We start from the raw sequence: 26,930 nt of genomic DNA on the forward strand, positions 1-26,930 counted from the left end.
CACTTTACCGTATCGACGAAAAACTGGTCGAACTGGGGGACAAGGAATTAGGACCCTTAGCACAGGGTAAATTATTTGGAGAGGCCTTCCTTAAGGAAGTAAATAAAAGGGTCAACATATTCACGTCCCTTAACAAGGCACAATCTTCGATGCGGAAAGTCTTCCGCGGCTCTCATACCCGTGGTGTTTTTGGAAGGGCTGGACGGCAGAGGGGCCATGCCGCCAGCCGTTTTTGGCCATCTGGCCCCCGTACAACAAGGACTCAGCAAATGTACTACCCGGAGTCATCTAGCCGACATAGATTCCACAAATTCAGGGGATCTGATCATGGCCGAGGCAGCCGAGGACGCTCACGGGCAAGATTCTCCAACGGTAAGTCGGAATCTTACTCTGTCTCATGACGCAGGTCGTGTTTCTCTTTTTTTCCAGAACTGGAAAGAACTATCTTCAGACGCGTGGATACTCCAGACGGTGCAGGGCTATCGAATAGAGTTCGACTCGACCCCGCTCCAGCTGGCCCCTCCACGTCCGATCCAGACTACACGGGCAGATGCCCGCCTCATAGACGCGGAACTCCGAGAACTTCGCTCCAAAGGTGCCATCCAACCGGCTCCGGATGCCACCGGTTTCTACAGCAATATCTTCCTGGTCAGGAAGAAAACCGTTGAATTTCGCCCTGTTATCAATCTCGGGGAGCTCAATTCTCACGTGGTATACCGTCATTTCAAAATGGAAGGTATACATCTTCTCCGGGACTTGCTTCGACGCGACGACTGGTTCACTCGTCTGGACCTCAAAGACGCGTACCTTACCATTCCGGTACACAGAAGCAGCCGTCCCTACCTCCGCTTCTTCTGGCACGGGATTCCCTGGCAGTTCACCTGTCTCCCGTTCGGCCCCGTGGTGCTTTACCAAGATTATGAAGCCAGTAGTGGCGAAGCTCAGATCCCAAGGCATAAGATGCATCATCTATCTCGACGACATCCTGATCTTCGACGAGGATGCAGAGACTCTGCGGAGACACACAGAAAACACACTACACCTTTTGGACTCTCTGGGCTTTGTCGTCAACCGTCCCAAGTCCGCATTGACCCCGGCTCAATCAGTTCAATTCCCGGATTCGTAATAGACTCCACATCATGCACTCTCCACCTCCCGGCTACCAAAATTACGGCAATCCACAGGGAGATCCGAAAAGTTCTTCGTCGGACTACCATACCCCTACGATTACTGGCACGGATTGTGGGCCTTCTCTCCGCATCCATCCAGGCCATTTTTCCCGGACCCCTGCACTACAGGGCCATGCAGCGCCTCAAGGCAAGTTTCCTTTGCAGGCAACCAACATACGACCAACCGGTTCCAATGTCGGCCGAGGTTCGGGAAGAACTACACTGGTGGCTGGACTGCATGCAGGCTTGGAATGGCAGGGCCATATTCGGGAACCAGCCAGACTTCGTGCTGGAATCGGATGCCAGTCGTTCAGGCTGGGGAGCAACAGACGGAACCACCTCCACAGGAGGAGTCTTGACTTCAGAAGAGCTCTCGATGCACATAAATTGCCTGGAACTCTTGGCCGGGTCCTTCGCCATTCGCAGCCTGGCAAAGGATCGATCCAACTGCTGCATCCTACTCCGCATGGACAACGTCTCCGCGGTCAGATACATCAACCGCCTTGGAGGCACTCGTTCTCGAGCACTGGCGGATGTCACGAAAGAGATCTTCGACTACTGCCTTCCACGCAACATCACCTTGCTGGCAGAGCACTTACCAGGAGACTCCAATACGACGGCGGATTGGTACTCATGCCACTGGCGGGACGCCAGCGACTGGCAGCTAGACCCTCATATTTTCGCGCTACTGGATGCACAGAGGGGCCCTCTCTCCATAGACCTATTTGCGTCCCACAACAATCGACAGACAGAGGTTTTCTTCAGCTGGCTCCCAGACCCAGAGAGCCTCGCAACGGACGCGTTTCTCCAACAATGGCCAAGGGACGGTGCCTACGCATTCCCTCCTTTCGCAATGATAACGAGGGTCCTTCACCGGATCCGTCTACAGGGAGTGAGAATAATTCTCATCACGCCGCTCTGGCAGAGCCAGCCATGGTACCCGGACCTTCTGGAACTTTCAATCGAAGATCCCCTCCTCCTACCAGATGCCCCAACCATCCTCAGGAGCCCATTGGGCCTACCTCACCCACTAGTCCTGCAGGAACGCTTGCTCCTTGTGGCTTGGACTCTTTCCGGGGCTCCTGGAGAACGAGGAATTATCGCAGGAAACTAAGGACCTGTTATGGGATTCATGGGCACCAGGAACAAGGAGGTGCTACTTATCAGCATGGCATTCCTGGACAAGTTGGTGTGTGGGACGGGACCTCAATCCCTTTACTGCACCTACTCACTCCATCATGAATTTCCTGACCTCACTCTTCACTGCCGGAAAATCATACCGTTCCATCAATGTGGTGCGGTCGGCCATCTCAGCGGCTCATACTCCGACTCAGGGGACTCCTGTTGGTAAGGACCCGCTCATCTGCAGACTGCTCCGCGGCATGCGCCTACGGCGCCCCCCGGAACCCAAATACTCTAGACTTTGGGATGTTGGTGTGGTCCTTCAATTCTTACGAAATTGGCCTCCCAACGAAGAAATGTCACTCCGCCAGCTTACCGCAAAATTCACCCTCCTGCTCTGTCTGGTTTCTTTCCGACGGGTATCGGACGTACGCGCATTTGACGCCAACTCGTTTACCTTCTGTCCGGCGGGTGTCACCTTTCGGATCTCACGTCGCACTAAGTCTAACTCTCACTCGGTTTTCTACCCTTTCTTCCCTTCTGACCCTCAACTCTGCGTGGTCTCAACCCTCCGTCAATACATGGAAGCCACCGCGACGTTGTGGCAGCCTTCCACTCATGAGCTTCTCATCTCTTACGTCCGCCCTTATGGTCCGGTTTCGGTTACTACATGTCAGGGTACCTGAAGTCTCTACCTCTGAGAGAGGTAGAGACTTAGACGTTTATCCGTCCAGACGAGCCGTTTCCTCCGTTCCTCGCGGTCCATCCGGTCACTTAAACGCTGGCCGCGAGGGATCCACTTCCTTTTCTAACATGACGCTCGGCACTCGACGTCATGACGCCAATCCCGAGCGACCTGTCACTCAATTGTCTGATATCTAATCAGCACTCGTCGGAGGCGTGTCTACTCCCCGGAGCCAGGGTATTTAAGCTTGCTTCTCTCTTCAGCTCATTGCCCTGTCGTGGTTCTAGCCTGTCTAGTCACTCAGTGCTCTGGTATTCTAGTTTTCTCTTTGGTTTTGACCCGGCTTGTTGTACTACCCTGCTTATCTCTGTTACCCCTTTGATCCGGCTTGTCTCTCGCTTACCTGTCTTCTCGTTCCCTCGACCTCGGCTTGTCTCTGACCATTCTCTATTATTCTCTGTACGTTAGTCCGGCCATTCTAAGGTCCGGTATACGTACCTTTCTACTGTTTGTACTCTGCGTGTTGGATCCCTGTCCCGATCCTGACATTACGACAGGGCCAATGGATCCTGCAGGTACAAACAGTCAGCTTGGTTCTTCCGACCCCAGGTTTGACGCCATGGAACACAGGATGGATCAGATGGCCCTAGCACTACAGGCGCTATTGTCTCGTGCTAGTAACCCACCAGAGGAGACGCGTACTCCTTCTATTTCTCCTGTAAGTTCAGGTCTAGAGGTAGCCACTGTAGGAGCCTCTTCCCGTATTACCCCACCAGTACGTTATGGCGGTTCCCCTGAGAAGTGCCGTGGTTTTTAAACCAGATCAGCATCCACTTCGAATTACAACCCCGCTCCTATCCTACAGATAGAGCGAAGGTTGGATTTATTATTACGTTACTCATTGAGAAAGCTCTGAGATGGGCCAATCCTTTATGGGAGAATGATAATCCGTTAGTCTATAATTATAATGCCTTTGTAGCTGCTTTTAGAAGAACTTTTGACCCCCCTGGTAGAAAGGTCAATGCAGCTAGATTACTGTTGCGCCTTAGACAGGAGAATCGAACACTTGTGGATTATGCACTAGAGTTCAGGTCCTTGGCGGCAGAAGTTAAGTGGAACGAACAGGCTTATATAGATGTATTTTTGAATGGGTTATCAGATGTAATCCTTGACGAGGTCGCTACTAGAGAGCTCCCTGAGAATTTGGAGGATTTAATTTCTTTTATCTCTCGCATTGATGAACGCTTAAGAGAGAGGCAGAACACTCGAGATAGGACCCGTAGACCTTCCTTTAAACTAGCTCCCTCATTTCAAAATTCTGAGACCGAAACCTTACGTTTTCCAGAGCCTATGCAGATAGGTAACACTCACCTCACAGAGGAGGAGAGACAGTACAGGAGAAGGGAGGGTTTATGTATGTACTGTGGAGTCAGAGGTCACTTACGCCTAAATTGTCCTAATCGTTCGAGAAACGCACGCACCTAAGTTTCTCTAGAGGACAGGCCTTGGGTGTTTCTATTTTGTCCTCTATTCACAATTATAAAGATCACAGGCTTCTGTTACCCGTTTCTTTAACTTGGGAGAAGGGAGTATTAAAGACCATGGCATTGATCGATTCTGGAGCTGCTGAGAGCTTTATCGACCAAGTTTTTGTTACCAAGCATGCTATCCCATCCCAGTTAAGGGAGACACCCCTGGCCGTTGAGGCCATAGATGGTAGACCTTTACTTGAGCCTGTTATTTTCCGTGAGACCATACCTGTTAACTTAACTGTTGGTATCTTACATAGAGAAGACATATCTTTATTGCTTATTTCCTCTCCTTCTATTCCCATAGTCCTGGGGTATTCTTGGTTAAAAATACATAACCCTATCATTGATTGGGAGTTAGGGGAGATAGTTTCATGGGGTCAGAGTTGTCAAGAGAGATGTTTGCGGAGGGTCTCGCCCCTTTGTCTAGCTAACACATCGGCTAATTCTTCCAACTCTACAGAGACACAAATACCGCCTCAGTACCTGGATTTAAAGGCGGTATTTGATAAAAAAGAAAGCCGACACCTTACCTCCACACAGGTCCTTTGATTGCAAGATTAACCTACTCCCTGGTACCATGCCTCCCAGGGGTCATGTATACCCGTTATCTACTAAAGAGAACTCAGTTCTAGAGGAGTATATTCACGAGAATTTAGACAAGGGATTCATTAGGAGATCCTCCTCTCCTGCCGGGGCTGGATTTTTTTTTGTTAAAAAGAAGGATGGTACATTGAGACCTTGTATTGATTATCGAGGTTTGAACAAGATAACTATTAAGAATGCTTATCCCATTCCTTTGATTACCGAACTCTTTGATCGTTTAAAGGGTTCTAAAATTTTCACCAAGTTAGATCTCAGAGGGGCATATAACTTGGTGAGAATCCAGAAGGGACACGAGTGGTTGACGGCGTTCAATACTCGATATGGTCACTATGAATATACAGTAATGCCTTTTGGGTTATGTAATGCACCGGCTGTATTTCAGGATCTGATCAATGAGGTTCTTAGGGAATTTCAGCATGATTGTGTTATTGTATACCTGGATGATATACTCATACATTCTAGAGAGATTGAGACTCACCACAAACAAGTCAGAAGGGTTTTGCACAAACATCTTCAACATGGCTTGTACTGCAAATTGGAGAAATGTAGCTTTGATCAATCCCAAGTAAACTTCCTTGGTTATGTGATTTCTGGGGAGGGATTTAAGATGGATCCGGATAAACTCCAGTCCATTCTAGATTGGCCTTTACCTAAGGGTCTCAAGGCCGTTCAGAGATTTATTGGATTCTCCAATTATTATAGGCGCTTCATTAAGGGATACTCTTCTATTATTGCGCCTATTACCAATATGACCAAACAGGGGGGCGACACTAAGAATTGGTCTACTGAAGCTCTCCTTGCTTTCAAAACTCTCAAGGAGCTTTTTGCTTCTGCTCCAATTTTAGTTCACCCCGATACTACTCTGCCTTTCCTACTTGAGGTAGACGCCTCAGAGACTGGTATAGGTGCTATCCTATCTCAAAGGTTAGGTGTGGATAAACCATTACATCCATGTGGATTTTTTTCTAGAAAATTATCTGGTGCCGAGAGCAGATATGACATTGGTGACAGAGAACTACTAGCTGTTATCAAGGCTTTAAAAGAATGGAGACATTTATTGGAAGGGACATTACACCCTGTTACTATTTTAACGGACCACAAGAACTTGTCCTATATTGGAGAGGCCAAGCGATTGTCTTCCAGGCAAGCTCGTTGGTCGTTATTCCTTACCCATTTCAATTACGTTCTCACTTATAGACCTGGTTCAAAGAATTCTAAAGCCGATGCCCTATCTCGCCAATATGAACCTTCTGCTTCATCTGAACCGGTTCTGTCCTCTATAGTACCTAAATGCAATATTATTGCTAACACAAGTCTCAAAATCCATTCTCCGTTGCTTGCCCAGATCATGAAGTCACAACATCTGGCACCTAGACAGACTCCTGAGGGAAGAAACTTTGTTCCTCCTGAACTCCAACTGGAGCTCTTGCAGTGTTTCCACAAGAGTAAGGTGGCTGGTCATCCTGGCATTCGCAAGACATATTCCTTGATCTCCAAGGATTTCTGGTGGCCTTCCTTACGAAAGGATATTAAGGAGTTCATCGGAGCTTGTGAGATCTGTACCAAGACTAAACAACCTCATACATCTCCATGTGGCCTATTACACCCCTTGGACATTCCAGAGAGACCATGGTCCTGTTTGGCTATGGACTTTATTGTGGATTTGCCTGTTTCCAAGAGACAGACTGTTATTCTCACGGTGGTTGATAGATTTACTAAGATGGCTCATTTCGTGCCGTTACCTAAACTTCCGACTTCTCCTGAATTGGCGGAGATTTTCGCGAGAGAAGTTTTTCGCTTACATGGGATACCTTCTGAAATTGTCTCTGATAGAGGCTCTCAATTTGTCTCACGATTCTGGAGATCCTTCTGTTCTCAATTAGGCATCAAATTGAACTTTTCTTCTGCCTATCACCCTCAGTCTAACGGAGCTGCTGAACGTACCAATCAAAAGATTGAACAATATCTGCGCTGCTTTGTTTCCGAACACCAGGACGATTGGGTCGGTTTGATTCCTTGGGCGGAGTTCGCACACAACAATCTCGTTTGTGATTCTACTCGTTCTAGCCCCTTCTTCATGAATTATGGCTTTCATCCTTCCATTTTTCCTTCGGTCTCTTCTTCCCAAGGAGTACCATCGGTTGATGATCATGTCGCCAATATGAAGAAGTTGTGGGATCAGACTCGTCAAATTCTCCTGCATAATTCTTTGTTGTTCAAAAAACACGCTGATAAGCACAGAAGGGTGGCTCCAGTTTTTGTTCCTGGGGATAGAGTATGGCTGAGTACTAGGAACATTCGTTTAAAAGTTCCCTCTATGAAATTCGCTCCTCGCTACATTAGTCCTTACAGGGTTCTGACTCGTATCAACCCGGTTGCGTATCGCCTAGCTCTTCCACCTGCCTTACGCATCCCTAACTCCTTTCATGTCTCCTTGTTGAAACCGCTAATTTGCAACAGATTTTCCTCAACGGTTTCCTCACCTCGTTCTGTCCAGGTGGAGGGTCAGGAGGAATACGAGGTCAACTCCATTATCGATTCCCGATTCTCTCGAGGGAGGCTACAATATCTGGTCAACTGGAAGGGATATGGTCCTGAGGAGAGGAGTTGGGTACCTCAAGAGGATGTTCATGCCCCTCGCCTCCGCAGGGCGTTTCACTCCCGCTTCCCATCTCGCCCCGGTTCCTTCCGCCCGGTGGGCGTATCTGAGAGGGGGGGTACTGTCAGGGTACCTGAAGTCTCTACCTCTGAGAGAGGTAGAGACTTAGACGTTTATCCGTCCAGACGAGCCGTTTCCTCCGTTCCTCGCGGTCCATCCGGTCACTTAAACGCTGGCCGCGAGGGATCCACTTCCTTTTCTAACATGACGCTCGGCACTCGACGTCATGACGCCAATCCCGAGTGACCTGTCACTCAATTGTCTGATATCTAATCAGCACTCGTCGGAGGCGTGTCTACTCCCCGGAGCCAGGGTATTTAAGCTTGCTTCTCTCTTCAGCTCATTGCCCTGTCGTGGTTCTAGCCTGTCTAGTCACTCAGTGCTCTGGTATTCTAGTTTTCTCTTTGGTTTTGACCCGGCTTGTTGTACTACCCTGCTTATCTCTGTTACCCCTTTGATCCGGCTTGTCTCTCGCTTACCTGTCTTCTCGTTCCCTCGACCTCGGCTTGTCTCTGACCATTCTCTATTATTCTCTGTACGTTAGTCCGGCCATTCTAAGGTCCGGTATACGTACCTTTCTACTGTTTGTACTCTGCGTGTTGGATCCCTGACCCGATCCTGACACTACACTGGCCAGATGGGTTAGATGGCTATTATCCCTTGCCGGTATTGACCAAGCTTTCGGAGCACACTCCGTGCGTGGGGCAGCGGCCTCTTCCGCTTATGCGGCAGGCGCGTCCCTTTCGGACATCTTACGAGCGGCGGACTGGACCAGAGAATCTACCTTTAGGACATTCTACTTTCGTCCTCTTGATAACCCGGCATTTTCTTTTCTTTCACAGCGTTGAAATTGCAAAATACGAAGCCTCCTGTCATGTGATAAAATTGAAGATTATGCTAGCTTTAGTGTACAGATAATCTTAATTTTAATCATGACAGGAGGAGAGTATTTTCCCTCCCTGTTCTCTTTCGTTCTTCCCTCCCTTTCATCTTCACTTCTACTTATTACACTTGGCTCTCTCATATGGGGGTATAATGCCTAACTCGGGAGCACTTGTTTCAATGCCTTATTTTCATTCACTTATGGTTCTATATATATACTGTTTGGGGTGGGATACTTATTTAACACCATTAAGGGAGGACGTTTAGTTTATTAACATTTTATTAGACAATATTGAGTTGAATTACGGGACAGACACTCATTGTTTTAGACAATCATTTCTGGACTCTAACGCACCTTATACTCTTGTTTCAGCTTAAACAGAAGTTACACGGAATCATTAAAGTCTCCATACAAGATGTAGTCGTCATCACATCAGGAGATTTATCATCAGGTCTAGGGAGACCATTGTTTGAAAATGGGATGCCTTCATCTGCATTCTACCTGTTCCGGTTCAATTTATTCTGATTGAGTTTCCAGTTTCTTATTTTATGGACTTTTCTAATGTTCTGTTATTTTCTACATTATTACCTTGTGATGTCGCAATTTTAAAGAGGAAATGATGTCATAGGTCACACCTCTTATACCCTATTCTATATTGTGATTGGTTAAAAGTTATGTCATTCTTTTCTTTGCTGCTATGGAGATAGTAAAGAAAGATTAAGCAAAATACTCGCCTCCTGTCATTATTAAAATTAAGATTATCTGTACACTAAAGCTAGCATAATCTTCAATTGCAAATTTGGTTTGTCAAAAAAAAACAAAAACTGTTTGGATTATAGTGTAGGAGAATGGTGGTAAAACTAGAAAGAATTTCTATGGGTTTATTAAGTATTTTTGGCAATGTAAAAACATCCAGCAACTCTTTAGCAGCCTGGCTACAGTTTATCATGATTCTTTGACATTATTATATTGTGTCTTCAGCGTTAGCTGTTACATCCGGCTCTGGTGAAAAGATTTATATTGGGGACCAGGTGTATTTGCATTGTAGCCTTGGATAGAGTCTTCAAAGTGTGAAACACGTGTCAGTCAGGAATTTATGGTCCAATGACCATTCTGTTTGTTTCACAATATGTCCATATGGCTCTTCGGAGTTACAGAATTCAAACGACCCACCAAGGTCACTCTAGTGTACTCCTAACGCTATAGTTTTCCTTTATGTTTTTCACCAATTTGAGCTACAGTAGCTTTTCTGTGTGACTGAACCAGACTGGCTAGCCTTTGCTCTCCATGTGCATCAACGAGCCTTGGGCACCCATGACCCTGACACTGGTTTGTTTTAGATCAAAGAAAACTTTGATTATTTGTCTATCTACTCCTTCCAAATTGATTGATTAATGAGTGCACGCTTTACCTAGAAGTAATTCACACCGGAGACAAAGTTTCTGATCAGTGAAAAACCAAGGAATGCTTTATTCCCTGGAGTGGGAGCTCCTTCTTAAAGCAAAAATACGTCATGTACATAGTCACAGTTTAAACACACAGTATACATTCAACAATTGGTTAACAGTCTAAGGGTTCTTGTCTAAACCCACCCTACAGGATGTGATGTCATCATTACAGAGTTCTCCCACCCAAATTCCAGCTCCATCTTGGATGGATACACGATGGGAGGGGGAGTGAGTAGTTTCTTTCAGTTACTTTAACAGTGATTCTCCATTTTGTTACACTTGGCATATAGCTGTTAACTGGCACAAAGGAAGTGTGTGAGGGGGGGGGGGTTAGTAAAGGAAGCTGTTCTTTTAACACAGGAATTTGTTACAGAGGAAATAGTTACTGAGCACACATGTGTAAGACATTATGACCCTCTTACAAGGATATTAGGGAATGTGTGACACAAATGTATAATAGTAAAAAAAGACATTTTAGTATTCTATCCATAACAGGTTCACCAGTTGTCCTTCCTTGCACTACCTTTGGTAGGTACTAGCCAATGCATACCGGGAACACCCCACAACACTGGTGATTTTGGGGATGGTCAGACCCAGTCGTCTAGCCATCAGTCACTCTAATCTTTTGTCATGCCCATTTTTACATGCTTACAACACATGAAATTTAAGAACTGACTGTTCACTTGCTGCATAATATATCCCACCCCTTGGCAGGTGCCATTGTAATGATATAATCAATGTTATTCACTTCACCTGTCAGTTGGTTTAATGTTGTGGCTGACCGACGTATAGTAAGTTCAAAAGAACTAGACCATATTTGAGATTAAAAAAGTGAAAATAACACATTTTAAAAACATGCTAGCATACATTTTGCTGACCTTAAAATAATGGAGACAGTGGAACTTCATCATCGGAATATAATTGAGCAGTGCTCTCTTAGTAAGGTGCTGTGAAGTGATATATTATGTAGACGATTTACTACTGATCTTACTGCCCCCTAGTGTCTTCAATGAATTACTGCAGTTCCATTTTATAATTTACTCAACTCTAATGTGCTTTTAAAATTTGAAACCTGGAAGTCGAAAAATGTTTTCTTCGGCAATTGTAATGCACATTTGTACAAGAAGATACTGCTATTTAACATATTGGTTGATAAACAAGGACCGGCCCCTCTGACCGGGGCAAAACTCACCCGTGTGAAATTCACCAGTGCGAAATTCGCATTTGCGACAAATATGCACGGTACAGCTTTACTTTACTGTACACAGAAACCAAGTCTTGCATCCCAGTCGCAGTGACGCAAATGCAAATTTTGAGCCAGCGAATTTGCGTCGTATGCCCATGTAATCTAATGCTCATTCAAGTTTTGGAGACTTTATTTTGACAATAAAGGTGCACATTAGATTCAAGTAAATACAGTATATATGGTGTAACGGATCGCCTGGCACCCCGACTGGGTACTTCCGTTAAAGGATGCTCCTAGTGCTTCCTGAGGCCTCCAAGCACTCTAGCCGACACCACAATCACCGAATCAGAGAAGCATATGAATCCTCTCAAGCCTCTGAATGCTGTAGACAGTTGAATAGGAACCATACGAATAGGTTTGCACTCCTAGCAGTCAAACTGGAACAGCATACAATAAATCCTCCCCCAATAATGAGACGACACTTCACTTTGAGGGTTAAACAGGAACTCTGGACTGGCTCATCCAGCCTGGCTTTTATTTCCATCTCACACATACAGGCCACACCCAGGGGGAGGCATAAAATGACCAATAGTATCCTGGAGACAAAGAGGGAAGTAATCCAATTATCCAGGGCTAGAAGCAGACTCCATTAACCACATGGTTACAGAAAGACATAAAACACTTTAAAATACAGAAAGTTACTTTTTATCCATAACACACAGACATTTCACATATCCCCAGATAGCTGGGATCTGAGCGCACAAAACTACCGAATAGCGCGCAGATCCTATTCACACAGTACAATTGCCATGGAGCTACAGTCTTTCCCATAGTCTTTCATTATATGAATAGGCTCCATGGTATAGCTATCTGGGTTAACACATTCACATAAAGTCTGGTCCATAGTCCAAAGGCAAGAGGCGGTCAAGCAGCCCCCTCCAAGGACACGTGGCGAGGTCGGTTTCGCCACATATGGCATGATGTTTCGTTATTGGGATTTTATCAATACCATCCTAGTTTGGGTTACCAGAGTCACCAAAGCCATTTGTAACATAAATTATTATTTTATTTTCAGAAACTGAATATAGAGGGGACTCCATCAGGTGAGTTGTATTTAAACGCATAAAACGCATGTTAAATTAGAAGAAAATAGCTGCAGTCTTGTTGTTAGCTGTTGTCTCTCTCTCACCTAATGATTCTCACCAGAGTAGAGGATTAGGCATTGCAGACTCTGTATTACCTGCAATAAACCAGCAATTGTAAAAGATGGGACAGGTGTCAAGTTAACAGAAAATTTCATGATGAGCTCATTCTTGGGAAAAAATCACCCTCTTACCTTGCAAATCCACCTACTCACACAAACACTAAAAATTCACCCACGCACTCACACCGAGGCTAAAAATTCACCCACCCACACTAACACTAAAATTATCCCACTCATACTAACACAAAAAATCCCCCCACCCACACTAACACATTAAATTCACCAGTTTACACTGAGACTACAAATCCACCCACTCACACTGAGACTACAAATCCACCCACTCACAATGAGACTATAATCCACCCACTCACACTGAGACTACAAATCCACCCACTCACACTGAGACTATAATCCATCCACTCACACTGAGACTATAATCCACCCACTAACAGTGAGACTATAATCCACCCACTCACACTAAGACTATAATCCACCCACTAACAGTGAGACTATAATCCACCCACTCACACTAAGACTATAATCCATCCACTAACAGTGAGACTATAATCCACCCACTCACACTGAGACTATAATCTGAGAAATATCATAACATACACTAAAAAAGTGTGATTTCATTGTAGGTCAGAACAAACTGTAGGGCCCAGGTGCAGCAACACTCAGTGTCCTCACACTAAGATCAGGACTGCCATTAGTTCTCAGGGTTGAATGGCACTGGTTATTGAGTTTGTTTTGCAGAGACCGTGAAAAAAGATAAGTTTTGTGTTTTTGTTTATTTCATGTTCCATCGTATACAATATTTTCAAAGATGAAATGTTAAATAACTTGATTTACTTGTCAGGACTTGATTGTTCAGACATATGGCAGAGGAATCACACAGCACGCAGTGGGGTTTACACAGTTAAACCTATTGGAGCCAATACATCTTTCGAGGTAAGAAATTGCAGCTAAACCCGCTGTTTCAGTTCTACAAAGCTGCTATGCTTAAAAAATAAAAAGCTAAATACTTTTACTGATGTGCAGTCACCCATACAATTTTAATCAGAATTAGTATTGTTTCCATATCATTTTGAGACTGGAGAAGTCACTATAGGTTGCATTTTCAGTTGAATTTTGGGAAAACCACTTGAAGCATTTGTTGTGTTGAGCAATTTCAATTGCTTTTGTTTGATTTCTTCATTGAAAACAGCTGAACGTCTCTAGATTTTAACAATGAACCTGATTTTCAATGAGGGTTGAATAATTTTGACAACAACTGTAATAAAAGAGATACTTTATGAGATAACAAAACACACATATATAAATAACTGAGATAGAGTGGTACGCGAAGGTAGAAGGTTGCAACACACTGCTGCCCTTGGTAAATCAATAAACTCAGATGCAGATAAACGATGCAAAAAGAAAAACAGATGGGGGGCGGAGCCAAGCCACGAAGCGAAGAGGTCGCATGCAGCTGAAGCTCCTGCGAAAAAAGCGAATATTTGGCGTTTCCAGCCCTTTATATCACCCCCAAAATATCAAAAGACACCGGAAAAGAGGGCGCAACCGATATGGGGCGCAAAACAAAGAAAGTGAAGCCTGACCAACCGAGACAGGGCCAAGACATTGGGGCCCTATGGAGACAGGCTCGGGAGGCAGCAAGGCCCAAAATGGCCGACAACGCGGACACATACTCCGACTACTCTGACGACTTCTACCTAGAAGAAGACATGCCGACTACTGCACGCTTACCTAATCCGGTGACCAAGCCTCTGGACCCGGACAACGCTCCGGTGACCACCTCCGTGCTTAAATCTCTGCTAGCAGGCCTCCAGACCACCTTACAGGCGGATATGGCCGCCCTACGCACCGAGCTACAGGGCATAACTGGGAGGCTGGGAACCCTGGAGGACGCCTCTGCGGCACGAGACGCACACATCACGGCTATGCAGGCAGAGATCACCGCCTTACAGCGCAAAACCGAAGAACAAGACCGGCGATCCATCGCTGCCGAAGAAGAGCGCAGAGCCACGAATATAAAGGTACGGGGGCTGCCGGAAGATGTACCGGAGGAGGAGCTGCCGCACTATGTCCGCAGACTCCTGACGGCGCTACTCACGCCGAAACAGGCCAAGGCTATCCCCATCGAGTCTGTGTTCAGGGTCCCAAAACCGGCTAAAGCCCCGACCACCGCCACTCGTGACCTTATAGTCCGCTTCACCCACCGCAAAGATAAGGCCGCACTCCAAGCAGCACTCAAAAACAGACCCCAGGTCGATTTCGAAGGCCACTCTCTAACCTTCTTTGCTGACCTCACAGGCGGCACGCTAGCATGGCGGGGATCGCTGAAACCCTTCACTGCCCTCCTCAGGCAAAAGGACATTAAATATAGATGGCGCCTTGACAGATCGCTCATTGTCCTGAAGGGCGAAGACAAGTTTGTGGTCCACTCGCTCCAGAACGCAAAAGACTTACAGCACGTCCTAGGAATACCCAGAGAGACCATACTTGGACCGACACCCCGGGAGCATCCGACCCAGCCACTCAGATGGGACCCCGAGCGCACCAAGACATTTGTGCCACGAAGACCTAGGCAGGCTCCCTCTGAGGATACCGGAGCTTGAGAGGGCTCGAGAGACCCATCCCACACAACCCACATTAACCGGGACTGTATGATACTCAGCTACGGTAGAGGGGCAAAATGATCAGATGAGAGTCACCCCTGCCTCCCGGAAGAACTTTCTCAAGAACTTTCTCAAGATTTTTTCCCTTTCTTTTCTTTTCTTTTGATTTGACTGCTCTCTAAATGTCTATATTATTGTTCTTAAGGTTACAACGTATTAAGATGTGTTACAAGAGACCTATACGCCAAATTATTGCAAGCACCGTTAGCTTCACCAACAGGCTCGCTAGCACTTAGACGACGGACCATAGGCCTGCTAACCCCCATTTCTGGGAAAAGCCCACAGGCTGCCTGATTAATCTCCTGAATATAGCAGCTCTATATGTGGCCTTTAAACAGTCTATCTCTGAACCTACTCTAGGGAACTGGGGGTAGCTATTAGACATTAGAACCTCACAGGCCCGCTCGCGAGCACCTTAGCATACCAACGAGACCACAAACAGACAGCCCTCCCCCCCCCCTCCTTTCCTCCCTATACCTAAAATCTAAGAACATAACTGCCTAGATAAGACTCACCATTAACTGGGTAACACAGCATCTCCCTCTAAACTGAAGAGCACCTATATTGAATACACCACGGCAACACAGACTACTCTACTCCGACCCATAGCCTTTAAGTATCGCTAGCACTTTCAGCGTGTCGTACAGAGGGGATGTGTTATAATAGCTAGATCAACACCAGTTAAAGTCGTATGTTTTAGCTAAGATAGAAACGTATGTCTCATTAGTTTAACAGTTTAAAGAATGATCTATGTAACTTCGCATGCGCAAACTAAATTTTAGTGCTTGTAACTCGTATGTCTTGACTCTCAAAAATTAAAAAATGTGCACTGTTTTTGATGCCATACTAATGTTTTATGATGTTTATGTATCTGCTTGCACCAGCTGTTGTGGCAGTGCAAACGGGTGTTACCACTATGCACAAAGAAAATAAAGAATTAAAAAAAAAAAAAAAAAAAAAAAAAAAAAGAAAAACAGATAACGGAATGGAGTCTATGTTGGAATAGACCATAACGCATAAAACCTATACAGTGCATGAGATAGCGACTGGGGATACAACATAACTTAATCCGATCTCTCTCCATTTGGTAGTAGGCTTGAAGGTGTGCGCACCTGAGCCCGAGTGAGATCCGTTCATCAATAAGTCAGATGATGACACATGCCTCCAAGCAGCAGCCGCCATCTTGAAAGGCTGTATACTAGGAATCCCCAGGACCTTGGATCCAAGCTCAGTTCCAAACCATGTAAGACTCAAGCATACCTGCACCAAACCACCTGGAGTTACTTGCATGCAAAAGCAGGGGGGAAAGTGCACATGAGAAACCCAAGTGGTAGTCCACATAGTAATAGCTGCCACAAGCTCACAATAAGCTTACCTCATGACAGTTTCTTGGGAATGGACTCCAACCTCCTTTGCCTCTCCAATATACAGGACAGGAAATTAGCAAAGATCCGAATTTGAAGGCAAAAAACCCAGTTTAAAGTGCTTTCCAATTTTGCAACAAACTAGAGGAAAAAAACGTTCTCGGTCTCAGAGTGGCAGTCAGAGATCTCCTTGGATCAAGAAACTGTTACCCCACCTATTCAAATTCTATCCGTAAATTTGAGGTTTTTGCAAGTATTCACCATATTGTTATTGGGTTGTTGTTATATTCATCATATTGTTATTATTTTCTGCTGCAATGATTTACATATAGATATTTACAATACTGTCCAGAATTAACACTGTCAGTCTACCCTTATTGCAGGTGTTCTGTGAAATGACTTCTGCTGTGGGTGGATGGACCCTCATCCAAAGCCACAATGGAAATAATCAGTTGTCCTTCGATAGAACTTGGCATGAATATAAAGAGGGATTTGGACATTCTTCTGGTAAATGCTGGGGTTTCCTTTTCTTTCTTACACATGATACTAATGTTAGGCTTCTGATATAATGAATGAGGTGCTAGGTACAATCCCGAGCCACACCTGCTGTATTAGGATAATCGTGAATAGCTGTCTGGGGCAGTGGTACCTCTCATGGTTAGTATGCCCTAAAACACAGAACTTAAGAGAACAAATAAAGACAAATAGAATAGACATACGTAAAAAGAGAAATCGTAGTCAAATACTAGTCAAAGTGAGAGTAACAGAGAGACAGAATAAACGTAGATACTAGCCAGGTTCAGGAATACAGAAAATCAGGAAAACATATAAACTGTCATGGTTACAGAAGTCAATAATATCCAGAAACAAGCTTAAGTCAATACAAGAAAATACAGACAAGATATAAAAATACATTTAAAGGGATCCTATAATGCCAGGAAAACAAAGCCGTTTCCCTGGCACTATAGATTTCTAATGCCCCCCCTCCCTCCCGTGGTGCTGAAGGGGTTAAAATTCCTTTCGGTCACTTACCTGAATCTATCGATTTCAGAAGCGCCCCCAGTGACAGCCACTGGGGGCAGACGTAGTGCTGCAATGTAAACATTGTTTAACATTGCAGCACTAGGTGCAAAAGGGACACTACACCCAGACCAATTCAATGAGCTGAACTGATCTGAATGCCTACAGGGTCCCTTTAATGGGTACTGGAAAAAGAAACCAAAAAACTTGAAATAGTGTTTGGTGCTTACTGAATGGTCCACATCACACATCGCACCTCCAGAATGTGCCGGAAAAGGGTCGCTGGAGTGATGTGGACAATGGCGTACTGGACGTGACTCAGCACGTCTTTTCTCTCTTAAAGGATGCTCTCCATGCACGAGCAGCATACACTTTACCATCGGAAGGTGGGCCATGCGCTGCCAGCAAGAGAATATTGGGGTGCCGTGCCTATAGGGGGAGTCGCAAAACATTTCCCAATCCATTCCTCAAGGCACATCCAAGCCTAAACCCTGGACTGTTGGGGAGATATGAGATCAAGGTCGCAACCAATGCCTTAGAGGTTGAGCCGCTCCTGTAATGGATCATTTGATTTTGTGTTTTTAATCTATTTATTTATTTAAGAGACAAACCACAACACTACAGAAGACAGATTATAGCATGTCTCATTTTAGGTATCACACAAACATAACAACAACAAAAAAACAGAATGAGAAACAGAAAAGAGGAGAGGTGAGAAGGAAGGGTAAGGCAAAAGGATAGAGGAAACCTTTTGATATGTGATAAATGTTAATAACCGATAGCCATGACACCCATTTCAGACAGCTCTGTATCTCATCACAGATGACGAGATTGTTTTTCAACTAATTATGTAGACATCTTTTGTATTGTCTATTTTGCACAATTGTCTGTTTTTACTCCTTTCGGAAGACGTTTTATCCTAAGCCCGATCACAGACACAGTTTAAGCATAATGTTTATAAATTAATATTTATAGTAGCCCCTGTGGATTACATTCTGATCTATATTTTATAGTATTAGCGCAAGATTGGGATTGTTGTATATGGGATTGGGATTGGGATTGGGATTGTTGTATATGTTTTAGTTTTTTGTTTTTTTTTAACATACTTATTTTTTCCTTTCCTTATTTTTCATTTATATAAAATGGTCCATATAATGTAACTGAGAATACCAGGCAGGTTGTTTCCAGTGTAAAGCCTACTGCAACTTATTGTAGTGGTTATAGTGCTATGAGTCATCCCAGAAGATTAACATTATTTCTTCTAACCAAGCTATAGTCGATTTGCATAATTATCATCTAAAATCAACATGAAGATTGTTGATTGTATAGCTTTTTTCATGATATCACTGTCCGTCCCCCCCCCCAGGGACAGTAATTGATAAGAAAATAAAAAGTATAGAAAAAAAAGAAATATTGCCCCAGATGTGTTTTGATATTACAAAGCTTTTATAAGTTTAAACAAAAGTATAGATTTAAAATTTACCTACAAACACTACAGACATTAACGAGAAATAATTAGTTTTAAATTATATTAAATTGCTGATGTCAGTGCTACTTTAAGATATGACATCATAGCTCTAGAACTTTGTCTTAAAATGTAACTGCCACTTGTCTGAAATTTGGCAAACATGGCTAATAGAGAGGATAAAGAGGTGTGGATTTCTGAATGTAATTATATTTGTATACTTCACAAATACATATTTGGTAAATATGGGGAAAAGCAAACATAATGTTAAAAACCCCAAGGGAAATTAAGCCTCCCCTTTAACTCATAAACAGTGATCAGAGCTGTGCTTTATACGATAGAGTGGAGGGCAGGTCTTAGTATGGTGTGCATTTCCAAATACTTGCTTGACCCTTGACAATATTTGAGAAATCTAATAACCGGTACTAATAAGCTGTTTATGTCTCGATGGCGTATGGGAACTAAACTTCCGTTTCCTGTTAAAGGTGAGCAATGGCTGGGACTTGAGAAAATTTATTGGTTGACAAATCAGGCTGGTAGGCCCTCGGAACTGCTCGTTGTCCTTGGTGACTTTGGTGGATCGACCATTATGGCGTTCTATAACCAATTCAAGATTGGTCCAGAGTACAGGTTGTACCAGCTATCCCTAGGAAAATATATTGGAAATGCAGGTAAAACCCTTCATATATTCGAAAGTAAATTGGAGTCTTTCTGCGTTATAAAAATGTTTTGTATTTTCTATCGAAAAAGGTGAACTTTTAAAAATATATAGCCTGGTAAGACTTTACCAGATACTATCTTGTTTTGTTTGTTTCTTCATTTCAGTTTTTCATTCCTTATGCCCAAAGTGTAATAATGATTTTGCTCCATTGTTTGACACTTGCTTTTATTTCTATATATGTCTATATATTGTCTTTTCTTCTTTGTGCCGGATCTCAATATCTGGGTGCCGCCATTTTGTTCTCCTCTGTCCATGATGTCTGCGGTTTGCCTTTTGCGAGATTCATTTGACTGATGCATTGTGGGTAAATTAGCGTAGCCAATTAAAAATATAACTTTGCTTAAACTCCACCTACTTCCAAAGATCATGCTGCCCATAAGTAAAACGAGTCCCTACTTTTTCCTGTGTATAATCAACTAAGATGAATAAAATAAAAAATAAAAACAAAGATGGTTGTGATTGAAACAAGCCATAGACTACAGTTTTGACAGTTATATACATATATATATAGTGGATGGCTTGTATTCGGTCCTCTGTTTAATGTATTCAAAAAAAGTACCACAATCCTTTGGGCACCTGCACCGCATCCGATGTCATGCTGCAAGAGAAATGAGCTAATCCTGACCAATCCAGGGATTCACTCTGCTCTACAGAGACAGACCACTTCTCATCCTGGAGAAGACCAAATGCAGAGGAAGCAGCGTGGGCAACTAGCAGGACTTAGACGAGTTGTCAAACCTTCCTAAAATGGTTTGACATTTTAATGTTGGGTTGTGCCAGAGCACTCCTAGCGTCATAACTTCTAGAGTGGGCTCTTTGTAGTGGTTATGATGTTACAAGTTGTTTTGTGTCATCTTCTGCATGAAACCGCGGAACATTCCCCATAGAGACGCATTGATTCTATGCATCTCTATGAAGAGATGCTGATTGGCACAGTGCAGTGTTTTGCTGAGAATGCGGTAAAAGCATTGGATTGGCTGAGATCATCTAGTTTAATGATCTCAGCCGTGGAGGATGAGAAGGTATGTTTAAAGCGCTGCAAGGGGGTCTGGTAACCTAGTGGGTTTAACACTATAGTGTCAGGAATACATGTTTGTCTTCCTGAAGCTATAATGTTCATTTAAATCTCAGACAATCTGCTGTGGCTTACTGATTGCAGAAGTGGATTTCTGCATTAGCTGTCCAACCATGGGTAGCAAAGATAGGATAAGTAGGATAAGAGGGCTGTGGTCGCATATGCTGTAAATTGACCAGTTTTGGTAAATTTATTTGCTCAATCATGAGATTATATTTCAGACAGGAAACAGACTACTAAAAAGTGCAAAGCACAGAGCTTGCCCCTCTACTGCATGGCCACAGGATTCCAATGGAGACACCCCCATCTGTGCCGCTCATGTCCTCCCCTCACCCCTTATTTCCCTCGCTCTCCAGCAAAAGGGAATGATCTCAACTGAGGAGAAGCAGTTGTTTTCTTTTCTTTTTTTTTTTTTTAAACACTGTTTTTTGATTGGAGTAACCCTTTAAGGTTGCAAGACATTCATTGCACTATATCGAAGTCAGCACAAGCACCTGTGATCCACTGCACGTGTTGTCGTTATCCCTTTACTACTACAAGTAACATAGGCTGTAGATTAAAATAAATATATATATTTTATTTTATTTTTTTCATTAAATGCCTTTGGTCTTTTTGATATCAGAAAAATCTTATTTTGCAATTAACTGTCATAGCTTCAGGTTCCTAGTTTGACTTTTAAAAATGTTTTTTTTTTGTATGAAATCTTTTTGCAGGTGATGCTTTCAGAGGAAGAGTTAATGGGGACGGCAATAATCAGGATGGAAGTTTCTTTAGCACAGTTGACAATGACAATGACAAGTGTGATCCTTGTGTGGCCGGAGGCATAATGTACAACAGCTGCGCCCGTGATCGATTCTATTCTGGCTGGTGGTTTAACAGGTGTGGAATAGCCAACCTGAATGGCAACTGGCACCCAGAGAATAAGTACAAAGGCTGGAGTTCCTCTCTGAAATGGGAAACATGGAGTTTGGTGGAGTCAATGAAGTTTAGTAAGATGTATGCGATCCACTAATAATTGGAGAAATGTTAAGTCTTCAACACACAAAATATTTTAATGATTTTGCGGCAATAGGTTGTGTGTTGCTAAACAATAAAATTACTCTTTGAAAGGCTACAATACGAAGGTGTGATCGACTCTCTGTAAATGTTAGAATGTAAAAATGTACTCAATGATAAGGAACGGGCTTCAGGGCTTAAATGGCATAGTAAATTATAATGGGGCTCACTTATTAAACACAACATTGTAGTCACTGGAAAACTGAACTAGAGTTGGAGATTATTTTTCAAATTGGCTATTGTTGCCCAAGTATTGTATTTAATTGTTCTATTAACTGAAATTTCCGGTCTAATAAAACGCTCTGCTCATGGAATGCTGTAAAACAAGCCTGTGTGTGTGTGTGTGTGTGTGTGTAATGGGATGCTTTGTCATCAGTAAGGAAATCCCCTAGTGTTGCACACAGTACAGGATGCAATAAGGTTAAAGACTATCTTGTTCAATTTGTCATAAATTGCAGTGGTGGGGGGACTTTCTAACACTATGGTGTTAGGAACACAAAACTGTAGTCCTACCACTATAGTGTCCCTCTGCCTCTTACTATAGGTAACCTTCCCCCCCGGTTTATAAAGGGTTATCGGTTTCCAGCACCAAGGACTGTCAGCGCTGGATCAGTCTCCTCCAGCAATGATTCGCTAATGGGGTAACCTAATGCATTACTCTAAAACAGCAATGTTTCACATTGAAGGGTTAAGGGGACAGTTACACTTCACCCACACCACTTCAATGAGATGAAATATTCTGCGTTTGTATAGTGTCCCTTTCATTAAAAAGGGACAATAAGGTTTGTCCTTGGTCTTGCAAGGTGCGAATATCTTGCTAACAGCTGTTGTAGCCCTGAATATTATATACTTTCCTGAAAAGACAGGTACTTGAGAGAACATATATAAAAAGGCCAGCCAAGTTCCAGATAACTTAGGTCTGCCAGTAAACAAACACTGTGCAATGTCATCAACACCTGTCAAATAAAACTCTTGCTAAATGGCAGTCCGGAAGCAAATGAACAGAACTACGTCGCATAGAATGTGCCACATGAGAGCTACAACAGTACCAGATTAATAATTCGATTAAACCATATTAACAGTGTTTGAAAAATAAAAACCACTCGCAAAGTTATTCTCTACAGTGTGGATTTTAACAATTTTCAGGTAAAAATTGCCAAATTATAAAAAAAAAGTCCATCAGCAGCTAGGTTTTTAGTTTGTTTGCTTTGGACTTTGTGAAAACACAGCCAGGAGAGCAGTAAGTAAATCCATCAATGGGTGGGTTGTGGGTATATTAGCTTGGCAACAGACAGATAACTTATCTTAGGTTCCAAACATTGCCACATTAGTATTGCCATTTATATAGCTACAAAGAAACTAGTCCTGCGCTCAAACTCCCATTACTCCTGGGCGGCAGCAATGACCATAGTACACATCAGCCAAAATCCATATAGTAAAAACCAAAGGAAAAAAAAGTTACCTGCTCTCTTTCCACATCCCCATGTATTTTTAAACAAATGGAGGTTTTTAGTTACCTCCAATGGCCATTAAAGGGTATGCCCACCTGCCACGTCAAGGCAGACCTTTTAGGTGGGTCCTAACTCTAAACATTCACCTTGCTTCCTTGAGCTTCTGACAAAAATATCTGTAATCAGACAGAAAGTGGTATTTTTTATATACATCCCTACATGCTTATTAACCCTTAATAGGGAACACATGGGATGGGCAGCAGCATTGCAAGGTAGCTGTGTGATACAAAAGTGAATACAATACAAAGAAACTAGTCCTGCGCTCAAACTCCCATTACTCCTGGGTGGCAGCAATGACTATAGTACACATCAGCCAAAATACATATCATAAAAACCAAAGAAAAAAAAGTTACCTGCGCTCTTTCCACATCCCTATGTATTTTTAAACAAATGGAGGTTTTTAGTTACCTCCAATGGCCATGAGAAGGTAAGGCAAATGGTTAGAGTTAGGACCCACCTAAGAGGTCTGCCTTGATGTGGCAGGTGGGCTTACCCTCTCATGGCCATTGGAGGTAACTAAAAACCTAAATTTGTTAAACCCCTTAAGGACCAAACTTCTGGAATAAAAGGGAATCATGACATGTCACACACGTCATGTGTCCTTAAGGGGTTAAAAATACATAGGGATGTGGAAAGAGCGCAGGTAACTCTTTTTCCTTTGCCATTTATATAACGCCAATAGATCTCGTAGCGCTTTACAATATTATGAGAGGGGGACTTAATTATAAATAGGACAATTACAAAAAACTTACAGGATTGATAGGTTGGAGTGGACCCTGCTCAAACGAGCTTACATTCTATATAATGATAAAGGTCAAGCTAACCCCCCCCCCCAAAAAAAAACAAAAACAACCCTAAGTTAAAAACAAAAGTGAAGAAAATAAGTGACAAAATAGTAATTTAAAAGTAAAAATGTACATGACTTAAAGCACTGACCGACGGACATGACGGACCCCCTCCCCCACCTCCCCTCTCTTTGGTTCTGCACCTGGGTATTCCGGCCTATAGTGCAACACAATACAGCCACCAAGACAAGATGGCAGTCTAAGCGAACTTTTACAATAAGTTAATACTGTTTTCTGTTAAGAATATTCCTCTATTGTTATTACCATTTGGGTTACATTTATAAAAACTGACAGGTGGAAAATGAGCACTGACACTATCCAAGTAGCTCTGTACACACTGTTCGACTGAAAAACGCCTACCCATGCTCAAACCACGCATAGGCTTTTGCATAAGCCGTACAAATGTGATATGTAATTTCCTCTGTCATTATTGTTACTACCAATTGTATTACTTTTATGAACACTGACGGGCGAAAACGAGCACTGACGCTATCCAAGACCAGAAAAGAGCGCTGTATCATTGCTCGACTTCAAACGGCCTACCCATGCTCAAACTCCGCATAGGCTTTTGCATAAGCCGCACAACTGTGTTATGTGATTTCCTCTGTCATCACTAAATAAAGAATTATAAAAAAAAAAAAGTAAAAATTTAATGTGCCAGTTATAAAGTAACAATGTGCTGTAATAATTATAGTGTTTAGCGTGGCCCTTTAATTCTTGATGGTGAATGGCGATTAAAAAAATACAAAAAGGACATTGTAGTTAATTTAATGAATTTAAAACTTTACCAGCAGTTACACAGAATGCTATACAGGGGCTAAAATAGGCCCAGGCATTTATACCAAAAAGCAGACTACTTTACACAGCTTGCCCAAAACCGCACCTTCATTTTGCTTGCACATATTTCTAACCAGATTGGTTGTCTTTGTCCACACAGGTATCTCAATATCAAAGTGTGTCCATTATTGATTTACACAATTTGTTGTAGGTCATGCCTGGTATATTCCCTGAATCACATGTAACCCATAGATCAGGAAGATAAATGTTTAAATTGGATGTTCTAAAAACAAAAACTTATTTGCCATGTAATTGATCAGACATGGTGTCTGTTTGTAAAGGATAGCTTTAGATGTGAAACTTAGGACACAAATCAAGAAGAAAGGTCTCTTCAGCATACTTGATAGAGATAATGACTGATGTGAAAGACGTCTCACAGGGAACGTAGCAGTGCACAAATTACTTAATGTGTGACAGTGGTATAATTGCTGTGGTATGACAGAGTTAAATGGCGACTGGTATCCAAATAAATGATATACTACAGGCTTCTGTCAAACACTGGAAACCAGTTGAGCCTTTGCAAGCCAGCGAGTTCAAACTGATCAAGTGTGATATTCTGAATTGTGCTATAATAAAAACTATTGACACAACAAAAACAAAAACACCATTTCTCTTTGTATTGGCTGTGAAACAAATTATATTGTGGTCATTGTGGATGCACCAACTGTTATATCCAACATTATACACAAAGTATAAAACAAGATACAAAGCCGAATATGAGAAACTGATCGAGCATGAGTCCACATTGCTTAATATCGTCTGAGCAATAAATACATGTAAAATATACTCCACTTTCCAACACACTTATTATTATTCTTTTTCCAGACTGTCAGATTTAATTTTCCTTTCGTTTCTTACTTTGTTTAAATGTCTTAATGACGAATGTGTTAAGGGACTCTGAGCACCATAACCACTTCATCTTGCTGCACTATTTATGGTGAGAGGAGCACTGTCCCATGCTACGTTGTCAAACAGTTTACAAATGATTTAGCACTTACCTGGCTCTGTCAGGAGTCACCGTCCTTTCACTCTGCACGGATATGTTTTTGCTGAAGTTTAGACCTCTAAATTAGAATACAAAATTGTATTTTTGTCCCTCCTCAGCCAATGAAGAGTGTCTAAAGTTGATGTGCATACTCAGAAGTCTAAATGTCCGCATTAGCATATCAGTGAAGACCGAAAGGACCGCAGGTGCCCGATCAAACCATGCCTAATCGGTTTGACAGTTTACTGAAGAATGACAACAGGAGACGCCTGGCACCATACTCACTGCAGAGTGGACCATACTCACTAGTGCTGTTGTGGTAATAGTGCTTAAAGTATTCCTAAAAGCCTTAAATTTTCTCTGAATCCTCTTCCCATCAATATAAAATATATAGCTTATAATAAATATCACTGATGCATCGCAATTTTCAAAAAAATAAAACACCATTCACAAACCCTATATATTTATGTTTACTTTCATCACAATTATATTTTATACTTTATTTGAGAAATGTGTATTTACAAAAATAAACACATGAGAGATTGGAGAAATAGATTTGAACTGACAAACAAAAGGCCAAACGTGCGCGGTGCTTAGCTTTCTTTGTAATAATTGTTGAAGTTGATTCGTAGAAGGAAATCCTCCAGATGCGGTTGATATCCTCGGTTTACAAGTTTTGTTACAACTACAAAGCAAAAGAACAGCACAGTTTTAGCCTACCGATTACACCACATTAAAAAATCTGAATGCAATCAAATGAAATATTAATAGGATCAGAAAAAAAATGTAAATTATAAGTCAAAAAAAAAAAAAAAGAAAGGAGAAATTAACTGAAAACAAGGGAGCTGACAGACTTCTTCCAGTTCAGCTAATTTAATA

General features: G+C 42.8%; 2 protein-coding genes across 2 annotated transcripts in view; one reads left to right on the top strand and one right to left on the bottom strand.

Annotated features, from left to right (window-relative positions):
* The first annotated feature begins 216 nt into the window (after positions 1-216).
* Positions 217-21,829, top strand: LOC134601589 (fibrinogen-like protein 1). The gene is made up of 7 exons (XM_063446113.1): positions 217-372; positions 430-711; positions 12,363-12,390; positions 13,351-13,442; positions 16,920-17,043; positions 19,507-19,692; positions 21,531-21,829. Exons 1-7 carry the CDS (start codon positions 217-219, stop codon positions 21,827-21,829), a joined length of 1,167 nt encoding a protein of 388 aa, XP_063302183.1.
* A 4,334-nt stretch (positions 21,830-26,163) lies between these two features.
* The window catches only part of TUBGCP6 (tubulin gamma complex component 6), a 32,961-nt gene continuing 32,194 nt past the window's right edge, over positions 26,164-26,930 (bottom strand). Inside the window, exon 26 of the mRNA XM_063446800.1 lies at positions 26,164-26,736. Within this exon, the coding sequence (XP_063302870.1) occupies positions 26,645-26,736 (92 nt within the window). The 3' untranslated portion in view covers positions 26,164-26,644. The remainder of the gene's footprint in view (positions 26,737-26,930) is intronic.

This window comes from Pelobates fuscus, chromosome 3 (genome assembly GCF_036172605.1).
Source record: "Pelobates fuscus isolate aPelFus1 chromosome 3, aPelFus1.pri, whole genome shotgun sequence".
Classification (NCBI taxonomy): Eukaryota; Metazoa; Chordata; class Amphibia; order Anura; family Pelobatidae; genus Pelobates; species Pelobates fuscus.